At 43.9% G+C, this 17783-nt stretch overlaps 1 protein-coding gene across 1 annotated transcript in view; it reads right to left on the minus strand.

Moving 5' to 3' along the window:
- The window catches only part of znf536 (zinc finger protein 536), a gene marked incomplete at its 3' end in the record, with an annotated part of 112741 nt that extends 96315 nt beyond the window's left edge, over positions 1-16426 (minus strand). The window contains exons 1-2 of the mRNA XM_080493415.1: positions 16396-16426; positions 11366-13662 (exon numbers count right to left, since the gene is read on the minus strand). Of these exons, the coding sequence (XP_080349541.1) occupies positions 11366-13661 (2296 nt within the window). The 5' untranslated portion in view covers position 13662; positions 16396-16426. The remainder of the gene's footprint in view (positions 1-11365; positions 13663-16395) is intronic.
- Between the last annotated feature and the right edge of the window lie 1357 nt (positions 16427-17783).

Genomic DNA, 17783 nt, shown 5'->3' on the forward strand with positions numbered 1-17783 from the left:
TTTTGAGAAGGGCTCAGACCCGTATTGTCTTGCCACGGACCCCAGGTTGGGAAGTGTACTACTCAATGAGGACGGAGGGGAAATACAAGTTTCCTGCTTTCGAAGAATCTTCTGTCAAAAAGAAGCCAACGGGAAGGGTGTGTGTGTGTGTGTGTGGGGGGGGGGGGGGGGGGGGGGGGGGGGTTACCCGTGGGTGGTGGTGGGGGTACAGGAGAAGTGAAGAGGAGGAGGGTGAATAGGCCTTTGGGAACACATTAAGATGTACGACTGGAAAGTGGGAGTGGGGGGGGTTCGTTCTTATTCCAACTCTCACAAAGAGATCTTTCATCATTTCTTAAGCAAAAAAGAAAAAAGGAAGGCGCCGTTGGATGTTTAGATGCAGATACCTGGATGCTTTATGCAGAATGAAAGAGAACTCTATTCTTTTGAATAAAACTGTAACAGCAGGCAGGTGTTTTTCTTCTCTCCTGTTTTAATCTTAACTCCCATCTGCATCGTTTGTGCAGCACTTGAACGTACAGCTGTATGTGTGCAGTGTGTTTTCTCTTTAATGACAAAGCTTTAAGTGCAACCTGTGTGATGTTTGTAATTGAGGTCACAACAGCAAACAATGTCTTCTAAAGCGAGGAAGCTTTTAAAGCAGAATATCGGTGTTTATGCCAACTCCTGATCATGCACAGGAGGTAAAAGCAATGCAACATCTTGAAAACGGCCTCATAAAGATCATCTGACCAGTTTTTATTTAACCCTTTAAAAACAAGGGGGCAAAGGGACAAACAGCATAACAGAACACGCTGAATATGTGAAAATACAGTGATGTTACACATCGAAATAAACAGGACAACAATGCCAGCAACGCCAACAACAAGCACATCAAGTCCCAACCGACTGTGTTGCTTTATGCCAAATGAGCCTCCACAGATCGAGGGTGTCAAACATAAGGCCCGTGGGCCAAAACCGGCCAGCGACAGGCTCCAATCCGGCCAAACCCCCAAGAAAATTGTAAAAAGAATTTTGTAAACAAATTTCTTTGGAGTTTTGGCCAGAACACAACACTGAGACCCAAACTTTAGATATCGGTGATCATGAGCACTAGCAAACTAGCACTAGCTTCAAGGCCATGCTGTTAGGGGGAGTTTAGACTCTAAAATGAAGGTTTGGCTGTACGTGGGCCTTGAACTGAAATTTGTTTGGCATCCCTGATCTATATGAAAACAAAGGTCTGTTCACACGACAATGGCTTTTTGAAAACACTCTCACTCTGTCGCCGTGGAAATGGCAGAAGCGCTGCTCGTGTGCATGTGCACCACGACCGTACTAACTCCTAGTTGTGCACATGCTCAGGAGCTGGACAATAAGAACAATGTTTCCTCAAGAGTGTCACGACTCCCAGTCCATCTTCTCCTGGGACTTGGTGGTTTTATAGTCGACAGTCACTGTAAGAACAATCCAACTTAGTCTTCTGTCCACACGAATGTCCGTGTGCTCCCATTGTTAATGTTAAGAGCGGATTGTTCTCTGCTGCATGCGTGTGTGGTTTCATTACAGAAACAACCAACAGCGCCAACTCATGGCCCGGTGTGCTAACTACATCATTTTCAGCATTTCTGTCATTGCTGCAATGAAAACACAAACACTATGCATTTTTTCTTGAAGCGCTGTGGCCTAAAAGGGTAATTAATGTAGCGATTTCAGACTTTTTTTCACAAGCTTTTGTGTTGAACCGCCCTTCACTCATTTAGCCTTAACTGTACGTCTGCTGCAACGTTCATCCTACCACCCCCCTCCCACCTTCCTCTCTCTTGTTGAAGGCCCCCTGTTGCTGCCCGCTATCAACCAGCCCTGAACTGGTGAGGAAGAGGAAGAGGAGGAGGAGGAGGAGGAGGAGGGCAGAGATGATGTATAAGAGCGAGTGAGGAGGAGGAAGTGAGCGGGGGGGCAAGCAAAAAAAAAGAGGGAGAGCAGAGTTTGGCTGGAGCCAAGAGGAGAGCAGCTGGGCACGGCTAACAGGGAATGATAATGACCTCAGAAATCTGCTGTTCGCTCCACAACAATAGGGTGCTCAGTCGCCTGGAAAATTGTGTTCATCAGCTAGCTCTGCTCACTTACTAATTGACATTGCCAAATATTTTAAGAACAATTGGAATGTGGCAGGGGGAGAGAGGGGTGCAAAAAAAAAAAGAAAAAAAAAGAGAGAGATCTTAATCCCTGGACTTAATTCCTCTCTCACTTTTTTCTCGCTGTACTCTCTCTCTCTCTCTCTCTCTCTCTCTCTCTCTCTCTCTCTCTCTCTCTCTCGTCTTCTTTTCCTCCCCTCTTCTTTTTAAGATGTAATTTTTCATGTAGCTTTCTGCTCTCATGTCAGCGCCCTGATGCTGACACAAAAGGCTTTTCATGTGACCTGTCAATGGGGTTAAGAGGAGGAGATCCAGGAGGGAGGAGCGAAAAACTAGAGAACGATGAAGTGAAGGAGAGAGAAGAAGACGAAATTCCTCAGTCGTGGCATCACATGTCTTTAACGAGGCAAAGGTCAACGTATTCTCAAGCTGCTTTTTTTTTTTTTTTTCATCAAACCAGATCGTGCCCAAGTTAACTGGTTTAAACAAAGCCGCCCTCACCCATCCACTACCACCCTGTGCCCGCTCTGCACCCCCCTCCACCCTCCACCGCCATCATTTGCATTCCCTGACTGGGAGCCCTGCCTCATTTCACAGGAATCCCACATTGACGGAGTCAGACAGCTGTCACCAGACGGGAGAGAGAGAGAGAGAGAGAGAGAGAGAGAGAGAGAGAAAGGGGGGAAACTTGGCATTCACCCTTCTTCCCTCCCTCCCTCCCTCCCTCCTTTCCTCCGACCCGTCCGTTAAGCACACACATAAACAATCAAAGAAACTTTTTTTCTCGCCACTGTAGAGTTTTGCTTGCATTTGCATGTGCATCTCAATGCCGCTGCTAGGTAAACACACTCACAGCAACTTGTGACTGTGATGTTAATTCACGTCTGTCTTTTTTTTTTTTCTTCTCCTCCTCTCCTCTTACTTTGAGCCTCTCTCCCTCCCTCCCTCCTGCATGTCAAGTTAAATCAGGCCCTGTTTACACAGCAACGTTTTCAAGCAAAAACAAAATGGCTTTTTGTAGCATTTTGGGTGACAGTTTACACAACAATGGTGGCTGGAGCCACTGGAAACACAACTTCTTTTTACTTTTTGATAACTCCCGAGGTGGAACTCTTCAAAAGTGCTCCAACTCCATCTCAGTGGAAACGGTGAAAATACAGCTTTTCGGAAACACTCTTAATGCGCTGTAATAAATAGTCCTTCTGCACACGCGCAAATAGATGGGCGGGACTCGGTAGTGTTATAATTGAGAGTCACCTGGAATCGCAATCTAACTTAAAAATCCGTTGATACAAATGTCCGTGTTAATGCTTATATTGCATTGTTTTCTGCTGCGTGTGTGTGTGGTTTCATTACAAACACAAACAACAGCACCCACTAGTGGCCCAACATGAAAACTACATAATGTTCAACGTTTCAACGGGCATAGTTTTCAGAACACTGCCGTACGAACGTGAAACTTTTCTTAAATGAAAACGTAAAAGCGTTTTCACTCGATACGCTGTTGTGTAAACCGGACCTAGAAAAGGTGCCGTTTGTGAGCTTTGTCTCCGCTCTTTTTACCTTTTTTTTCTTTTCCTCTTCTCCGTTCTCGCTGAGTTTCAGCACTGACACCAGAGAAGATAGCTTATTGATGTATTAAGAATATTAATATGCACGCAGTCTACCTGACAGTGTAAGGCAGCCTTCTGTTGTGGAAAGATAAATATTATGTTTTAATTATAAAAACATAAAACAGAAAATGGGGAAGACAGACGAAGAAGAGGAGGGTGTGTGTGTGTGTGTGTGTGTGTGTGTGTGTGTGTGTGTGTGTGTGTGTGTGTGTGTGTGTGTGTGTGTGTGTGTGTGTGTGAGCTTATTTCAGGGGATGTTTTGGCAAAGATTTGGAGCTGAGGAGTGCGGATGGCATAATGCACTGCTGTTTACTGAAGAATGTGATGCCCTGTCATCCCTTCTCTGCCTTTTTTCCCCTCCACTCCACTCTCACTCGGATTGCCCATGTCGTTCTTTTTTTTTTTTTTTTTTTCCCTTTTTTCATCTTTTTTCCACCATGTCCTGGCTTCATAACCAAGCGGGGAATCCTAACGTGATCATTAAGACATAAAACGGGCTGATAAATGTTTCATAAGGACACGGCTAGCCACTGATAGCCACCCAGGAATACTGAGGAGCGAAGCCGGTCTCTCGCAGCCACTTCCCTCGATCAAACACAGCCGTTTGGAATACAATTGAAATTTTTAAATATCTGAAAAGCCAAGGCTAATTCCCACCATGGGTAATATTTACAAATTGAGTCTGAGAGACGGGGTTGGGGGGGGGGGGGGGGGGGGGGGGATGGAGGCAAGAGAGAGAGAAGAAAAAAAAGGAAATCAAATGAACTGCGAGGAAAAAGGAGAAAGAAGAACAGAGAAATAAATTGGCCTTTTATATTGTGCAAGCGTGTACAAAAATACTAAGTCTGCATTTATCCGAGACGTGTCAATCAGAGCCGCACACTGACAATTAGTGCGTTTGAATAGAACTTTTATCATTTACCAGACACCAGAGTCCTGACCCTACTGTACAAAAATACAGCTCGGGGGGGAATGAATGTGCCTGTAACACAATGACTGTCTATTTAAGTTTGGTGACACATAAAAAATACAGATATGACAGGCCAGACTTCTCCAAATGAGTGGTGGCGGTGGAGGGAGGGGGTCTCAGGTTTTCTAACCACTGAGTTCTCTGATTATAGAGTGAGGAAGAATGGTGCGAGAGGAGGGAAGGAGCGAATGAACGGATGTCAATTACAAAGACAAAGTCATTTGCGAGAGAAATAGAGGAAGAAAAAAAAAAAACACTGTGCTGTAATTCATTATTTTTTAATGCACATACTTTTACACACATGTAAGCGAGGCGCAGACTTTTTACGGAGGCGCTGGCCTCGTTTCAAAGTGTTGTCAGAGGAGGAATAATGCAGTATAAAGTAAACGAGGTACGTATAACTTATTGTGGCGTTTCATCCGAGAATAACTGGATTAGATTCACTCTTTTGAAAAAGAAAAAAAAAAACCCGCCTGGATCTGCATCTGGTTAAGATTTACTTCTATTTAAGTTTTTATATCTGTTCGCTCACAGCCTGGATTGAGCTGCTGGTTTCCAGGGGTGGGCAGCGAGGGGCGCCAGAGAGCTTCAATGAGAGAAAATCTGATAAAAAAAATCTGATGGTTGGGGAAACGCAGTTTCCTAACCTTTGTTCATAAAAGTGCATTTGAGAGAATTCACGACGGTAAATAAAGTTAAAGAGCAAAACTGTGAAGAAAACGTTACAGCTGTGAGAGTTAAAGACTACATATCAAGGCTGATAAGATATTACAAATTAAGAGCATGCATCTTCTACTTATTGCCCCAAAACCCAGTCAAATTTCAACAATAATTATTAGGGAAAGTGTTTAATATAAATATATTCATGTTACTTTTTTTTGTTTATATTATTTATTTGTTGTAAACATGTCAAAATATATACAAGATAGAGATTCCCCACAAAAAAGTTAAAATAATTTATACAGATTTTAATTTATTCATATACTTACATATAGATATTAGCTGCTACAGCAGCTAAAAACAAAATCTAACTTTTAAACCCTTCCATTTTCCCAGGTGACTTGCTCTGCTCAAGTGCAACAGCTGAAGTAAATCCACCAAGTTGAGATTGAATTTATGAAGTACTGCATTTAAAAAACTGATTTTAGCATATATTGTTGTTACAAACTAATGTAACTATTGCAAATTAAACCAAAAATAAAAGTAAATAAGTCAAACTTTTCCCTCCTGAATGTTACTGCTAACTTTCTTTACTTATTCAGCAGTAATAACAACATATCATCCCCACGTGTCTTTATTGGTTCCTTTTAACAAATCAGTGTTTAACTCTCAGTGGAACATCTATTAAAAGTATTCCTCCAGCAGCAGACTACTGGTCTGCAGAGACTTTTACTGGATGACATTTAATGTTACAGCATGTTGTGGAGGAATGTTTCTATGGATAATGTGCTTACTGCGCTCGTCTTCACATCCACTCTGTCCATTAGATATATCTACTTATCCTTTACATGGTTGCAGAGGGGCCGGAGGAAATCCCAGGTGATGGAGCATAACTCACACAGCTATACAAAGCACAAGGAATTATGGGAAATCCAGAGTTGGTAAATCCGGAAGGGTTTTTTTCTCTTTAATTTAAACGATGTTTGAATTAATATCAGGTTGTAACAGGTTATTTCTCGCATCATTTATATTCATAGCAGTCTGGATCTTGTTCAACTCTACTTTATGCCGGTGTTAATGACATAGTAATTACTCTGTAACAGTTTGTATGCATGTGTAATTACGCCCCCATTGTACAGTCGCAATTAGATGAATATCCATGCTTTATAACCTAAGGCGTCAAGTTGGCAAATCCAATTTCAATTTGTATGGAGCAAGCATTTTGCCTGCTTGTTTGAGCCGTGGTAAGACCAGGGATATGCAGGCTAATCCCTGCCATGTTAAACGCAAAAAAAAAAAAAAAAAATGTAGACATGAGGGATTCTCTGGGGAGAGAGAGAGAGAGAGAGAGAGAGAGAGAGAGAGAGAGAGAGAGAGAGAGAGAGAGAGAGAGAGAGAGAGAGAGAGAGAGAGAGAGAGAGGAGAGAGGGAGGGAGTGTATGGAGTCTTTTACAGCCAGGAGCAAAGAGGTGGGAGTGTTTTATTTTAAAGGGAAGGTGGCGGAGACGCATGCGAGGAGGACTGCTGCCGCTGTAGGCCTCGCACGCATGCCGCAAAGCCAATTTTATACAGCTCCGGCTACATTTAGCCCGTGTCGCGGCGGCAGAATGGAAGGACGCTATCGTGCAAAATGTGGATTTTCTATGGAGATTTATTTGCATGTAAGAAGGGAGTGAAAGGCTTCTCTTTGGGATGAGATAAATGCCTTTCACAAATACCTGTTGCTGAACATCACCACTGCACTATATTTTCCTCCAGGTTTTCTGAAGCCCGATCATCACAGAAAACAATTACACGAAGTCAATTCAAGGATAACAAAACAAAACAGGAGACGGTGATGGGCATATATGTAATTAGCTTTTTTGTTTTCTGTTTTTTTTTTTGTTGTTTTTTTTATAAAAGAGGCTATCTTTAATAGGAAGAAACATGCTGAAGGTTAGCTGCAGAGCTGCATTTAATAAGGAAGGTCTTTAGAGGACATCTCCGACAAAGGCCTTTGTTTTTTCTGCTCTTCTTTCCCCACTTCTTCTCTTTTTTTTCTCGCTCGTTGCTTTTAAACAAGCGCCGTCTCAAAGACAAAAGTGGCAGAGTTGACCTTCTTTCACAGTTGAGATGTTATTGTTGATTACTATAATTTAAGTTTAACTCAGAATTGCTGTGGGTAGGTGGCGGGGCATGAGGCTCATGGAGCGCCGCCTCGTAGGTACGGAGAGAGAGAGAGAGAGAAAGACGAGGCTGAGATATTAAGATAAAGACAATGGTACAGTAGCCACATCCTGCTCTCTGCAGAAGAGAGTGACATGTCACATACTATAAAGCATGCTCTCACACACACACACACACACACACACACACACACACACACACACACACACACACACACTGAACAAACATGGCACCTTTCTCCACATGAGACTCAGACACATTTTTCTCACACATCAAAGCTTCTAATTTGAGAGTCCCTGAGCTCCAAATGTGCTTCACATTGTGTAAGTTGTGAAAAGCGACAAATCAAGTTGTGTGTGTGTTTTTTTTTTTTTTTATACCACTGATTAAAAAAAACAGGAAGTGGCAAAATAAGTATTGTTACTATTTTGTTTTTATGTCAAATCTATTTGTTTTCTAAAATGTTGAAGAAAAAGGGGCTGCCGTCTGATATCTTTAGACTCCACTTCAATACAAATCTATTTTTCTCCTTTGTGATGGAAAGAGTCGCCGCTAGCGACACTTTGGTCTCATTTATAGGACAACGTTTCAAGTAAAAACACATAGTTTTTTGCATTTTTCTTTCCGAAAATTTTAGCACTTAGAGGCTAAACTTTTCGGAAACTGATGTTCATTTATGCAGAAATGGCAGAAACACTGAAAACGATGCATTTTTCATGCCCGGCCACGAGTTTGCTGTGTTTTGTTTTGTTTAGTTTTTTTTAAATGAAACCACACGCACACAGCAGAGAGTAATACGCTATGCATATTAACAATGGGAGTACACGGATATTCGTATGGACAGACGACCAAGTTGGATTGTTATTACAGTGACTGTCCCAGGAGACACTCTGGAGGAAACATTGTTCTTATTGTCATAGCGTTTTCGAAAAGTTGTCCTTTCAGTGGCTCTGAACTCTATTGTCATGGACACGAACAACCAAACCGCGAAAATTTCCAGTTTTCATTTGAAAACGTTGTCGTGTAAACGGGGACCTTTGACATCTTATTCTGGAAAAGGGTGGGACACACTACCTGCACAAAACTCGCACACACACCAGCACAAAGAGCAACATCAGGACCTTGTGGAAACCAGCGTACTGTCTGAATGAATTTCTGTACGTAGATTTTACTTTTTAATCCTGCCCTTCTTCTCCAGAGGTGGCGTCTTCAGGGCGAGATTTAACCACTCCACTAAATCTAATGCAATGCTTTGTCCTTTGTTCATCTGGTAGTAAATACTATCAGTTTTATGAGTTTTTTTCTTTCTTGTATACAGCTTACAGTACCTCTGAAGTTGTTGAAATGCCACGAGCTGTAGCCATCAGATTCAAAGTGCTTGAGTCAAAGAGACAGGGGGAGAGAGAGAGAGAGAGAGAGAGAGAGAGAGAGAGAGAGAGAGAGAGCGAGAGAGAGAGAGAGAGAGAGAGAGAGAGAGATATGGAGGAAGAAACTTCCAGCATTAAAATTCAGAAGATAATTACATCCGCTACACCCCCACCCTGTTGAGAAAGTGTTATGTTTAATAGTCTCTATAAAGAAAATAGGTTTTTATCTCACTCTCATTTTCATTAATTCCTAATTGGGGTGGGGGGTTGTCTGTTATTATTTCTTAGATTAAAATAAACATAGCCTGTCCCATGTTCAAACCCATCACACTACACGGGCACGATAAGGACTTCATGCCTCTGTGAATAAATAAACAATTATGTCTCCACTGGTGGAATTAAGTTGCTTACAGCCTTAAGCTAAGCCACTCTGATTTATATTTATATTTATTTATATTTTTTTTCTTTCTCAAAAGACTTAAAAGCACATCCTCACGCTTGCAAATGAAGTTCACTAATTTTTTTGACCTGCTTTATATGTATATCTTTAATTAGTGTCTTGTTTAGCTTAAACCGACTGATTATCGCGTATTCGTGACCTAATTACTGCGCACGCTTCTTAACGCCAGCACAGTGCCCTGAGGAGCAACCAAAAGTTACCTTTAAAAACTTGTGTAATCATTAGCAATGAGCCTCCCTTAATCCCTCTAAACATACACTTATCTAGCCCCAGCCGGCCTGTGTTTGCTGGGAAGGGAGAAAGGGAGGGGATTGGTTGTCTCCGACGTGTTTATTAAAGACATTTATTAATCACTGTGGTTAAAACGACTTTGTCCCTGCGCTCCTACTCTTTACTCGTGTTCCATGGGGGATCCAGGCTGCTAACCTGCAAATGAGAACGCTGTGATGGAGCCAGTCTTTGACCTAATCCGATGGATTGCAACGCTAACACAACACTGGGTAGTGTTGTAGCTGTGTCCTGGCGTGAGATCTGAGTAGTGGGAGCAAAGCCTTATGGGTAAAGGTTGTGTTAAAACAGGGGTGTCAAAAGCCGCGGTGCCAGAGTGGGACGGAGCGGGAGGTTGCGGTACGGCAAAGCGCACCCAGGCCAAACTCTGTCGCGCAGTCCCACCACAGAAAGTACGATAAAAATGTAGGCGGGGTTGTGAACGACTCGGGAACATGTCGGTGGGCAAAGAACGTGGAAGCGGCCGGCAGCGGCTTCACCCAGCCGCAACTCTGCAGCCGTCCGAGTAAAGCCGTGAGGCTCGTTCTCTGTGACAGAGCCTAAACCTTCTCATTGTGAACAGCAGCGTCCAGCTCAGGCTGAATCTCCTCCTCCTGTTACTGAGAGGAGCGTCTGCACCTTGTTGGAAGACCACGATGTTGTGCATACTCAGTTAACAAAACAACCAGTGAGCGCAAAGCAGCGCATGTAAACAACAACGGGAGGATTTACGGCTGATAAAATATTTGAATATTGCGTACAAGTCCAGAGTGATGTTCGTAGCTACCAATCAGCAGACAGGTGTGTTGTCGCTCCTCCTCACAGATCTGTTCCTCAGTGCTCGATACCTCAACAGAGGGGTGACGGAAAAACGGAGCCGGTGGTCGTGATTTTTTCCGTACCATCCCCAATTTTTCTGGTCGGATTATGCGAAAACCCGTGCCGCCCCGCGACTTCCCAGAACAAAAAGTGCGGTGGAACCGCGGCTAAACTCATTTCCGTTCGGGGGCCACATCAAGCCCAAAGCCCAGCTATAATAGCCTTTAAATTTTAATGTCAAAGTTTTTCTTTGTTGTGAAAAAAACAATCTCAACGTGAAGCCAATTTGAATGAAACACAATTACAATGAATTACAATTACAATCACAATGACAGCATGGTTTTGAGGATAATGGTTGCAATAAGGTAGCTCACTTTCATCACCACCAACATCCTAGTGGTTTGGCTGGATTGGAGCGAGTTTTGGCACAGGGGCCTTATGTTTGACACCTCTGTCTTATAGACTGTTTGTTTTTTTTTTCCCCTTGCCATCCAACAACCCCAACCAGTTGTGTTCAGACAGTCTGGCATGGATTATAATTTTTTTTTTCTCTACCGCAATGCCCATGAGTAGGTATGTGTGATCCTCTCTATATTTCAATGTGAGCTTTCAGTGTTGCAGTGTTAAGTGATGAGAGATACTTATATGTCCCTAATTAAATTGAAGTGAATGTCTTTACCGTACCCTTGGTTATACAACTGTCTGGATGTGTGTGTTTAAAGGATCCTACATAAGCAAAGCACTGCAAGGGTGTGTGAGGGTTTGTGTGTATTTGAGTTATGCGAGGAATGTATGACTCTCACTCAATTTTTGTTCCCTTTTGAAGATAATTTCCCCACTGATATATATACAGTGATATACACGGGGATTTGTTGAGAAAACTACATAGGAATGTGATGTGAAAGTGTACTCTTTCGTATTCTTACCTGAGGATGGAGAAGAGGGATGTGGGCTGTCATCCTGGATGCTTCCTGTCTGCGAGTGTCCGCCGCCTGCCCCGCTCTCTTCTGTCACGTTGGATGAACCCGGGGTGGTGGAGCGGCTGATAGACTGGGACTCGGGGTCACTTGCTGACCCGCGGCGCTCGTCGAGGCCTTGTTGAAGTGCTTCTTCCATACTTCTTCTGTCTTTACCGTGGATTCTTGAGTGGACGACCATCTGATGGTAGGTTCTGAAGACACGTCCACAGTCGGGACACTCTGAAGGTTTCTCCTTCAGGCTGGACAGATTGGAAAGGCTGTAGTCGATATTTGGGTTACCCAAGCCAGCCAGAGCTCCAGGAGCATCAGCACCACCATGGTGAGCCATTAAGTCACGATGACTGTCGTAGCCTCTTCCATCTTCCTTCAAGGACATCATGGCTCCGCCAGACACCTTGGATCCCTGCAAAGCCTCAGAGAGCTGCTTTTGCTTTGAGCTATCGCTAGCAGCAATCAGGGAGTAGTCTTGTTTATCTTTTGAAAAGGAGTTCAAGGCCCCTGCGCCACTCATCTCATCTTCCTGCCCTGTGGGTATATGATGTGGATGCTGCTGCTGATCCTTGGGCATGAAAGCTCTGTCCATAGCCATGCCGCGAGCCATTATCTGCCATGCTTGGTAGCTATTGAGGGAGTCCATCTCTGCAACTTTTGCAGCTGCCTGGAGGCGCTCCATACAGCTCGACTTGAGTGGTGGCACAAGGTTGAGACAACCAAGGAGCGAGCGCTTCTCATTTTCTCCCAACGCGTGTCCCATTCCACCTGCCATTGGTCCCAGCAGCTTGCCCAACATCTCCTTTTCCTTCATGGCTATCCCTGCCTTGGCCAACATCTGGTGCTGCTCACTCAGACCCTGCTTGTCTGGTGAAAGGAAGCCTCCCTGGAGACATGAGATGTAGCGGGAATAAAGGTTAGCGTGAGCTTCTTGAGCCAGATTGTTCATGCTATTGACGGCAGCTATGTCTTGCTCACTGGGCTGGGGTGGCTTGCTCTTGATAGCCAATTTGTTTAGGTGAACCTTCATATGGTTCTTGAGGAACCAGGGTTCCTTAAAGCGACGGCCACAGATTTGGCAGCAGTGTTCAAAAGAGTCCTTGTGCTTTCGCATGTGACCCTTGAGGAACCAAGCTTGGCTGAACACCTGGCCACACACATCACAACGAAATTCAGTGGCCATCTGCACACCTCCACCTCCAGCACCAGCTGCGCCCTGTGTTGTTTCAGCTGTAATGTGGGCCTTCTCCACATGGCTGATCAGCTCTTCTTCATGGGAGGCAGCAAACTCACAGAGAGTACATTTGTAGGGCTTGTGAAGTATGCGGATATGGCGGTCCAGCTCCTCACGCTTCTTGAACTTCCCTTTGCAGAAGGTGCAACGGAAGCCTGTCGTTGGATTCATAGACTGCTCGTCTTGGGCGCCGGCCGGCTTGGGTGAAGAGGAAGGCTGGGACAGTGTCTCCGGAGTGGCGAGGCCTGATGGGGGTGGTGGACCGCAGGTTGAGCCTAACGGCTGCTGAAGGGTGTTGGAGCTGCTATTGAGGCTCAGATGTGGTGTTTGAGGGGGCGGAAGGAGACTTCCACTGCCTCTCATCTGCTTGTCCCTCAGGATGGCCCGCTCCTCCAGCTCATGCAGCAGCCGGTTTTCCTCTCGGACGCGGCCACGACCCTTGCCGAGATTTCCTAGCTTGTGGGTGCGGAGATGAATCTTCAGGTTTCCTTTCTGGGCTGCTCTGTGGTCACAGTAGGGGCACTTGAATGGCTTCTCTCCAGTGTGCGTGCGCATGTGGAGCGAGAGGATGCTGTTAAAGCGGAAGCGCTTGCCACACAATGGACAGGGATATTTTCTGTTCTTACGCGCGTCATCTTCGATGTCATTCATCTGGGACATAATGCCCAAGTTCTGCCCGTTGAGAAACTGCTGCAAGTCAACGCGGCCGTTCAACCCACTTAGTGCCCCTGCATCAATGTCTCGGTTGAGCTGATTGGCCAGCAGGGCCATTTGACTGCTGATGGGCTGGCTGGCCAGGGCTGCGTGGTGCGTCTTCTCATCCAACGGTGTGGCGGCCTTCTCTTCGGGGATTTGCTGCGGGCGATGTAGGTCGGGAAACGCGTGTCCTAGCTGGGCGGTGAGCTGGTGAAGCTTCTGACTTATCGGGTAGCGTCCATTTAGCACTGCACTGCTCAGATGGGCATCAGCGTCAGGCACCACTGACGACACACCAAGACATAAACTCGAGTCCTCCATCCTGAAAAATCAGAGAGAAAGAAAGAACTCGGTGAGAAATTACTGAGGTTAAAGGTTGCCTTTTAAAAGTAATACATCATTGAGGTGCTGATTATCCACCGACATCAACAATTACATTAAGAAAACAACATTCTGGAGAAATTCTCAAGATAACAACACCTGCGGTGTATTACATGATATAGAGAAATAAAGATGATCGTCTTTGATGTACAGACATGAATTGTCACCAGAAAGGACGCGGAGAGATACTGTGACTCCTTAGAACTTTTTTCAAAATGTAAAACCATTTTGGATGAAATAATTACTCTGTAAACACAGTGAGCAGTGTATAATTAAGCTACTTGTGCCCATCCTATCAGAATTCCTCCAATTACACGCCTTAATGAAATGGAGCAACTGCATTGTCGGGAAGACACCGCAATACTACAATTACGATATTAACAATAGCACTTAAAACCAAGGGGTTACTCCAGTAAACACAACATCCTTATCTTGGTGCCACGACACTTGTCTTGGCGCAATATTCCATTAAAGAGCCATATTACATTTGATGTGAATCACTTTGCTCTCCTCCTGCCTGTGTCTACCCCTCCACCCCTACCCCCATAACCATCACTCAGTTCTCTCTCCTGCTTCTGACTCTCTCCTGTTTCCAGGAAAGAAAGAAAAGAAAACAACAGTTCAAATAACAGCCGGCTGTGATGAAAGGGGTTTGTGATGCACTCAAAATTTCATCAGGTGATTCACGACTACAAAAAAAACAAGGTAGAGGACATCAAACCTGACTGGACGTAGGAGGATTAAACCCCCGGACACTACTTCTACTGAGATGTATCACACAGTTTTCAGACTGTCATGCCGTACCATCACTGAGAATATTTTCATTCCATATGTGTGACATCAGTGGTTAAATAATTAAAAAAATGGGAATAACATTGGTTTTAATGCTGATCCATCTGTTCTCCAGATGGAGAGGTATAAACATCTATCTGCGCACTTCCTGCCTGCTTGCCGGGGTCAAACCCTCAGAAACAATAATCGTGGTTCTGCTTTGGTCAACAAAATATTGTATAATATCTCATTAAGCTGATTAGTATGCTGCTTGGTAACAGTGGCAGCCACTGGGCTATAATGTACGATTGCAATCATCAAAAAAGAATCCTTTGAGGCGCTAGAGAAGTAGCATTAGGTGAGTTTGCTGGTATCGCATTGGAAATCTTTGACAAGCATTCTGGCAGCAGTGAGGCACACCCACAATAAATATGTGCACACATGTTCAGTCTCCACTTTATAAGGCATGAAGGGCAAACGAGATTCTGTCCTTCTTCTTCATCATCACCCTCCATTTGTTTTCTTGTTTACTTGACAATTTTCTCCCTTTCTCTCGTCAGTGGGAGGTCAGTGGACATAAGGGGCGCCTGTTCTTGCCGCCGCTGGCCCCTCCAACACACTGTCCATGGTGGATTCTTATCTTCTGGACATGAATCAGACACTGTGACCACTCTCTAACTTGTGCATAGAGGAATGCGACACTTGTGGGTTGCCTTTTGTGTTCCATTTATTTCTCCCCGCAAGAATCGTAAAGCGATTCTCGTGAAGTCATCAGGAACATAATGGGTATGCTATGTTCAGCCGGCCGGGTGGTAGGCCTCTGTCAGAGTCTACTTAAAAGCTACAACAGATCTTATGATTGTATCCTCATGTGATTTGAACAATACAACTACTTTAAAAGCTTGATACACTTCATACATATTTAGATCAGCTGCTCATCCAACAAATGCATGATCCCCAAAAATATGCTACCATTCAAAAGAGGAATAAAAAGCCTCTCCGACAATAGGGGATTGATTGCCAAGAAGCGATGATAAAACAAAGGAATAGTCTACCACACATAAATTCCTTGGGTTTTTTTTTTTTTGGGGGGGGGGGGTTTGTGCTCCGTATGTATATATGAGAGATATATTCACGGTCATATATACACACATTTATTATGAGAATTGAGAATTACTGCGCAAGATCAAAGTTACAACTTTTGTTCGCCTGCTTTAAAAGACTTAGGTTTTAAATTGTATTTATGTGACACCCCGGCTTCCATCAGCAGCCGTGCATATATTGGAGCAGACCTTATTTGAATGGGCCCTTTTTTACAGAAGCGGCTGCCTTTTGGAATAGAAATCTGTGATTTAAACTAGGCTGATGAGCTGTTGCTCATTTGGGGAGATAGCAGCTTGCCCTTTTCTTCAATTTGATTTCTGCCTTTATCTTTAACATATAACAAAGGCAGATAGACAATGGAATAATGTGAAATGAACTGACGAATCCAGTTTGTGTTTTTTATAAACGTATCCTGGCTGACGAGCGTATGCAAATGAGGCACATTAATATGCCTGCCTTGCTCCCGAGTCATTTTATATTTTTTCCCCTGATTAAAAAGGACATTTCTTATGTGACATCCCCCCTCTGCTCACATCAATACACACATGCGAGGGAATTTGAGGGTGTCGTACAAGTGCGAACACATAGACACACAGCGGAGCAACACAACCCTTTCACTACAGACAACAATTCAATATGCGGATGCCCTCTAAAAGACACGGTGTGCATGTTGAGACTCAGTTTTATCTGCCCACAGAATTCACATCAACAGCTCTTCTCACCATATAGTCGCTCGCCTTCCTGCGAGTCTCCTGCACAACACGCACCACAACTGCATCTGAGTTTTGTTTCATCTTACCAGTCAAATCAGAGGAACAGTTGTGTCTTTCTTTCTCTGCAGTTGCTGTGTCGACGCAGTAACAGACAAGAGGTGCACCTACAGAGTCTGTCTGCCGTTAGTCTAACCTGTACGGCCTTATCACTTCCTGGCATGTGCAGCAAAGCAGCCTCATTAAACCTATTGGCTCCTCTGTTAACTTAAAAAAAGAGAGCGAAACCACAAAGACTTCCTTCAGCGTTTTCTCACGACGGTTCACTTGTTGTCTTTATAGTTTGTGGTTTAATATTCAGCGAAGCACCACGTGCGCCCCGTAAACACGTCGGAGCCTGTGCACATTCAGAGAGAAAAAAAAAGCGATTCCTCTTCAATCCTCAGCTTAATTATAAGTGGTATCTGGAACACAATGGAAGTGTATTTCAGTCACCATTTTCAATGTGCTCGGTTCATTTCGGTCTTATCAAAAGTAGCATGCATCTTAAATGCACGCGGGATTTAAATGTGCTCCCCTCTAATTGTAACCATATAAATTAAAGAACATGAAAGGCAGTTTCAATATTTCCTACCTATTGTGCATTTGTATTAAAATAAATTATTTCAAAGACAATCCACTGGAGTGTTTTCATAAAAAAAACTTTTCCCTGACATTTAAGACCACGTTTTTTTGTTTTTTTTTTGACGGTGGCGGAGGGTGCTGAAGGATCGAAAAGCCATTACTTGGACTTTACTTTGTTATTTTGTCATGTATCGACGCAAAACTCATCGACTAATCACAATGCAATACCTCATTAAGTCCTAATGAACAAATTCATTGCATTAAACAAATCAATCATTATTCACAATGCACTGAATTCAATCATATTTGCACCAAATCATTAATGAGATGGGGGGTGAGGGGGTGATGGGGTGGGGTGGGGGGGATTCTGATGTCAGAGGGACGATGTTGGGCTTTCCATATGTTACATGCACGAGACATTTGAAGGCAAACATTTGTTGATGAGACGAGCAGCACGGCCATCCGGGTTCATTAAAGAAAGCCTTATAAGTGCAAACAGAGCGTCCGCGTCATTTTCAAAGATCCTCTTGGCAAAATATGGTTTAGTTCACATTAGTGATTTGGTAGGTGGAACACACCAGATATGAGTTTCTACCCCGTTTGTGTTTTGCTCAATTGCAGGTGGTCTTTGCAAGACGCCTAATTAATCCAATAAAAAAAAAAAAAAGCTGCCTTGTTTTCCTTCCTCTCTCCCGCACTTTGACTTCGCTGCATTATTACTTTCTGTAATGAGGCGAAAACACTCAGTACTGAGCTGCACATAGAAAACAGTCACACAGCACCTGCCAGATTCAATCCTAACTTCATCCTGTGCCTAGAGCCTCTTGATCAAAACTCATAACTCGGCACTATC

The sequence above is a fragment of the Lipophrys pholis genome (genome assembly GCF_963383615.2).
Source record: "Lipophrys pholis genome assembly, chromosome: 2".
NCBI classification, from domain to species: Eukaryota; Metazoa; Chordata; class Actinopteri; order Blenniiformes; family Blenniidae; genus Lipophrys; species Lipophrys pholis.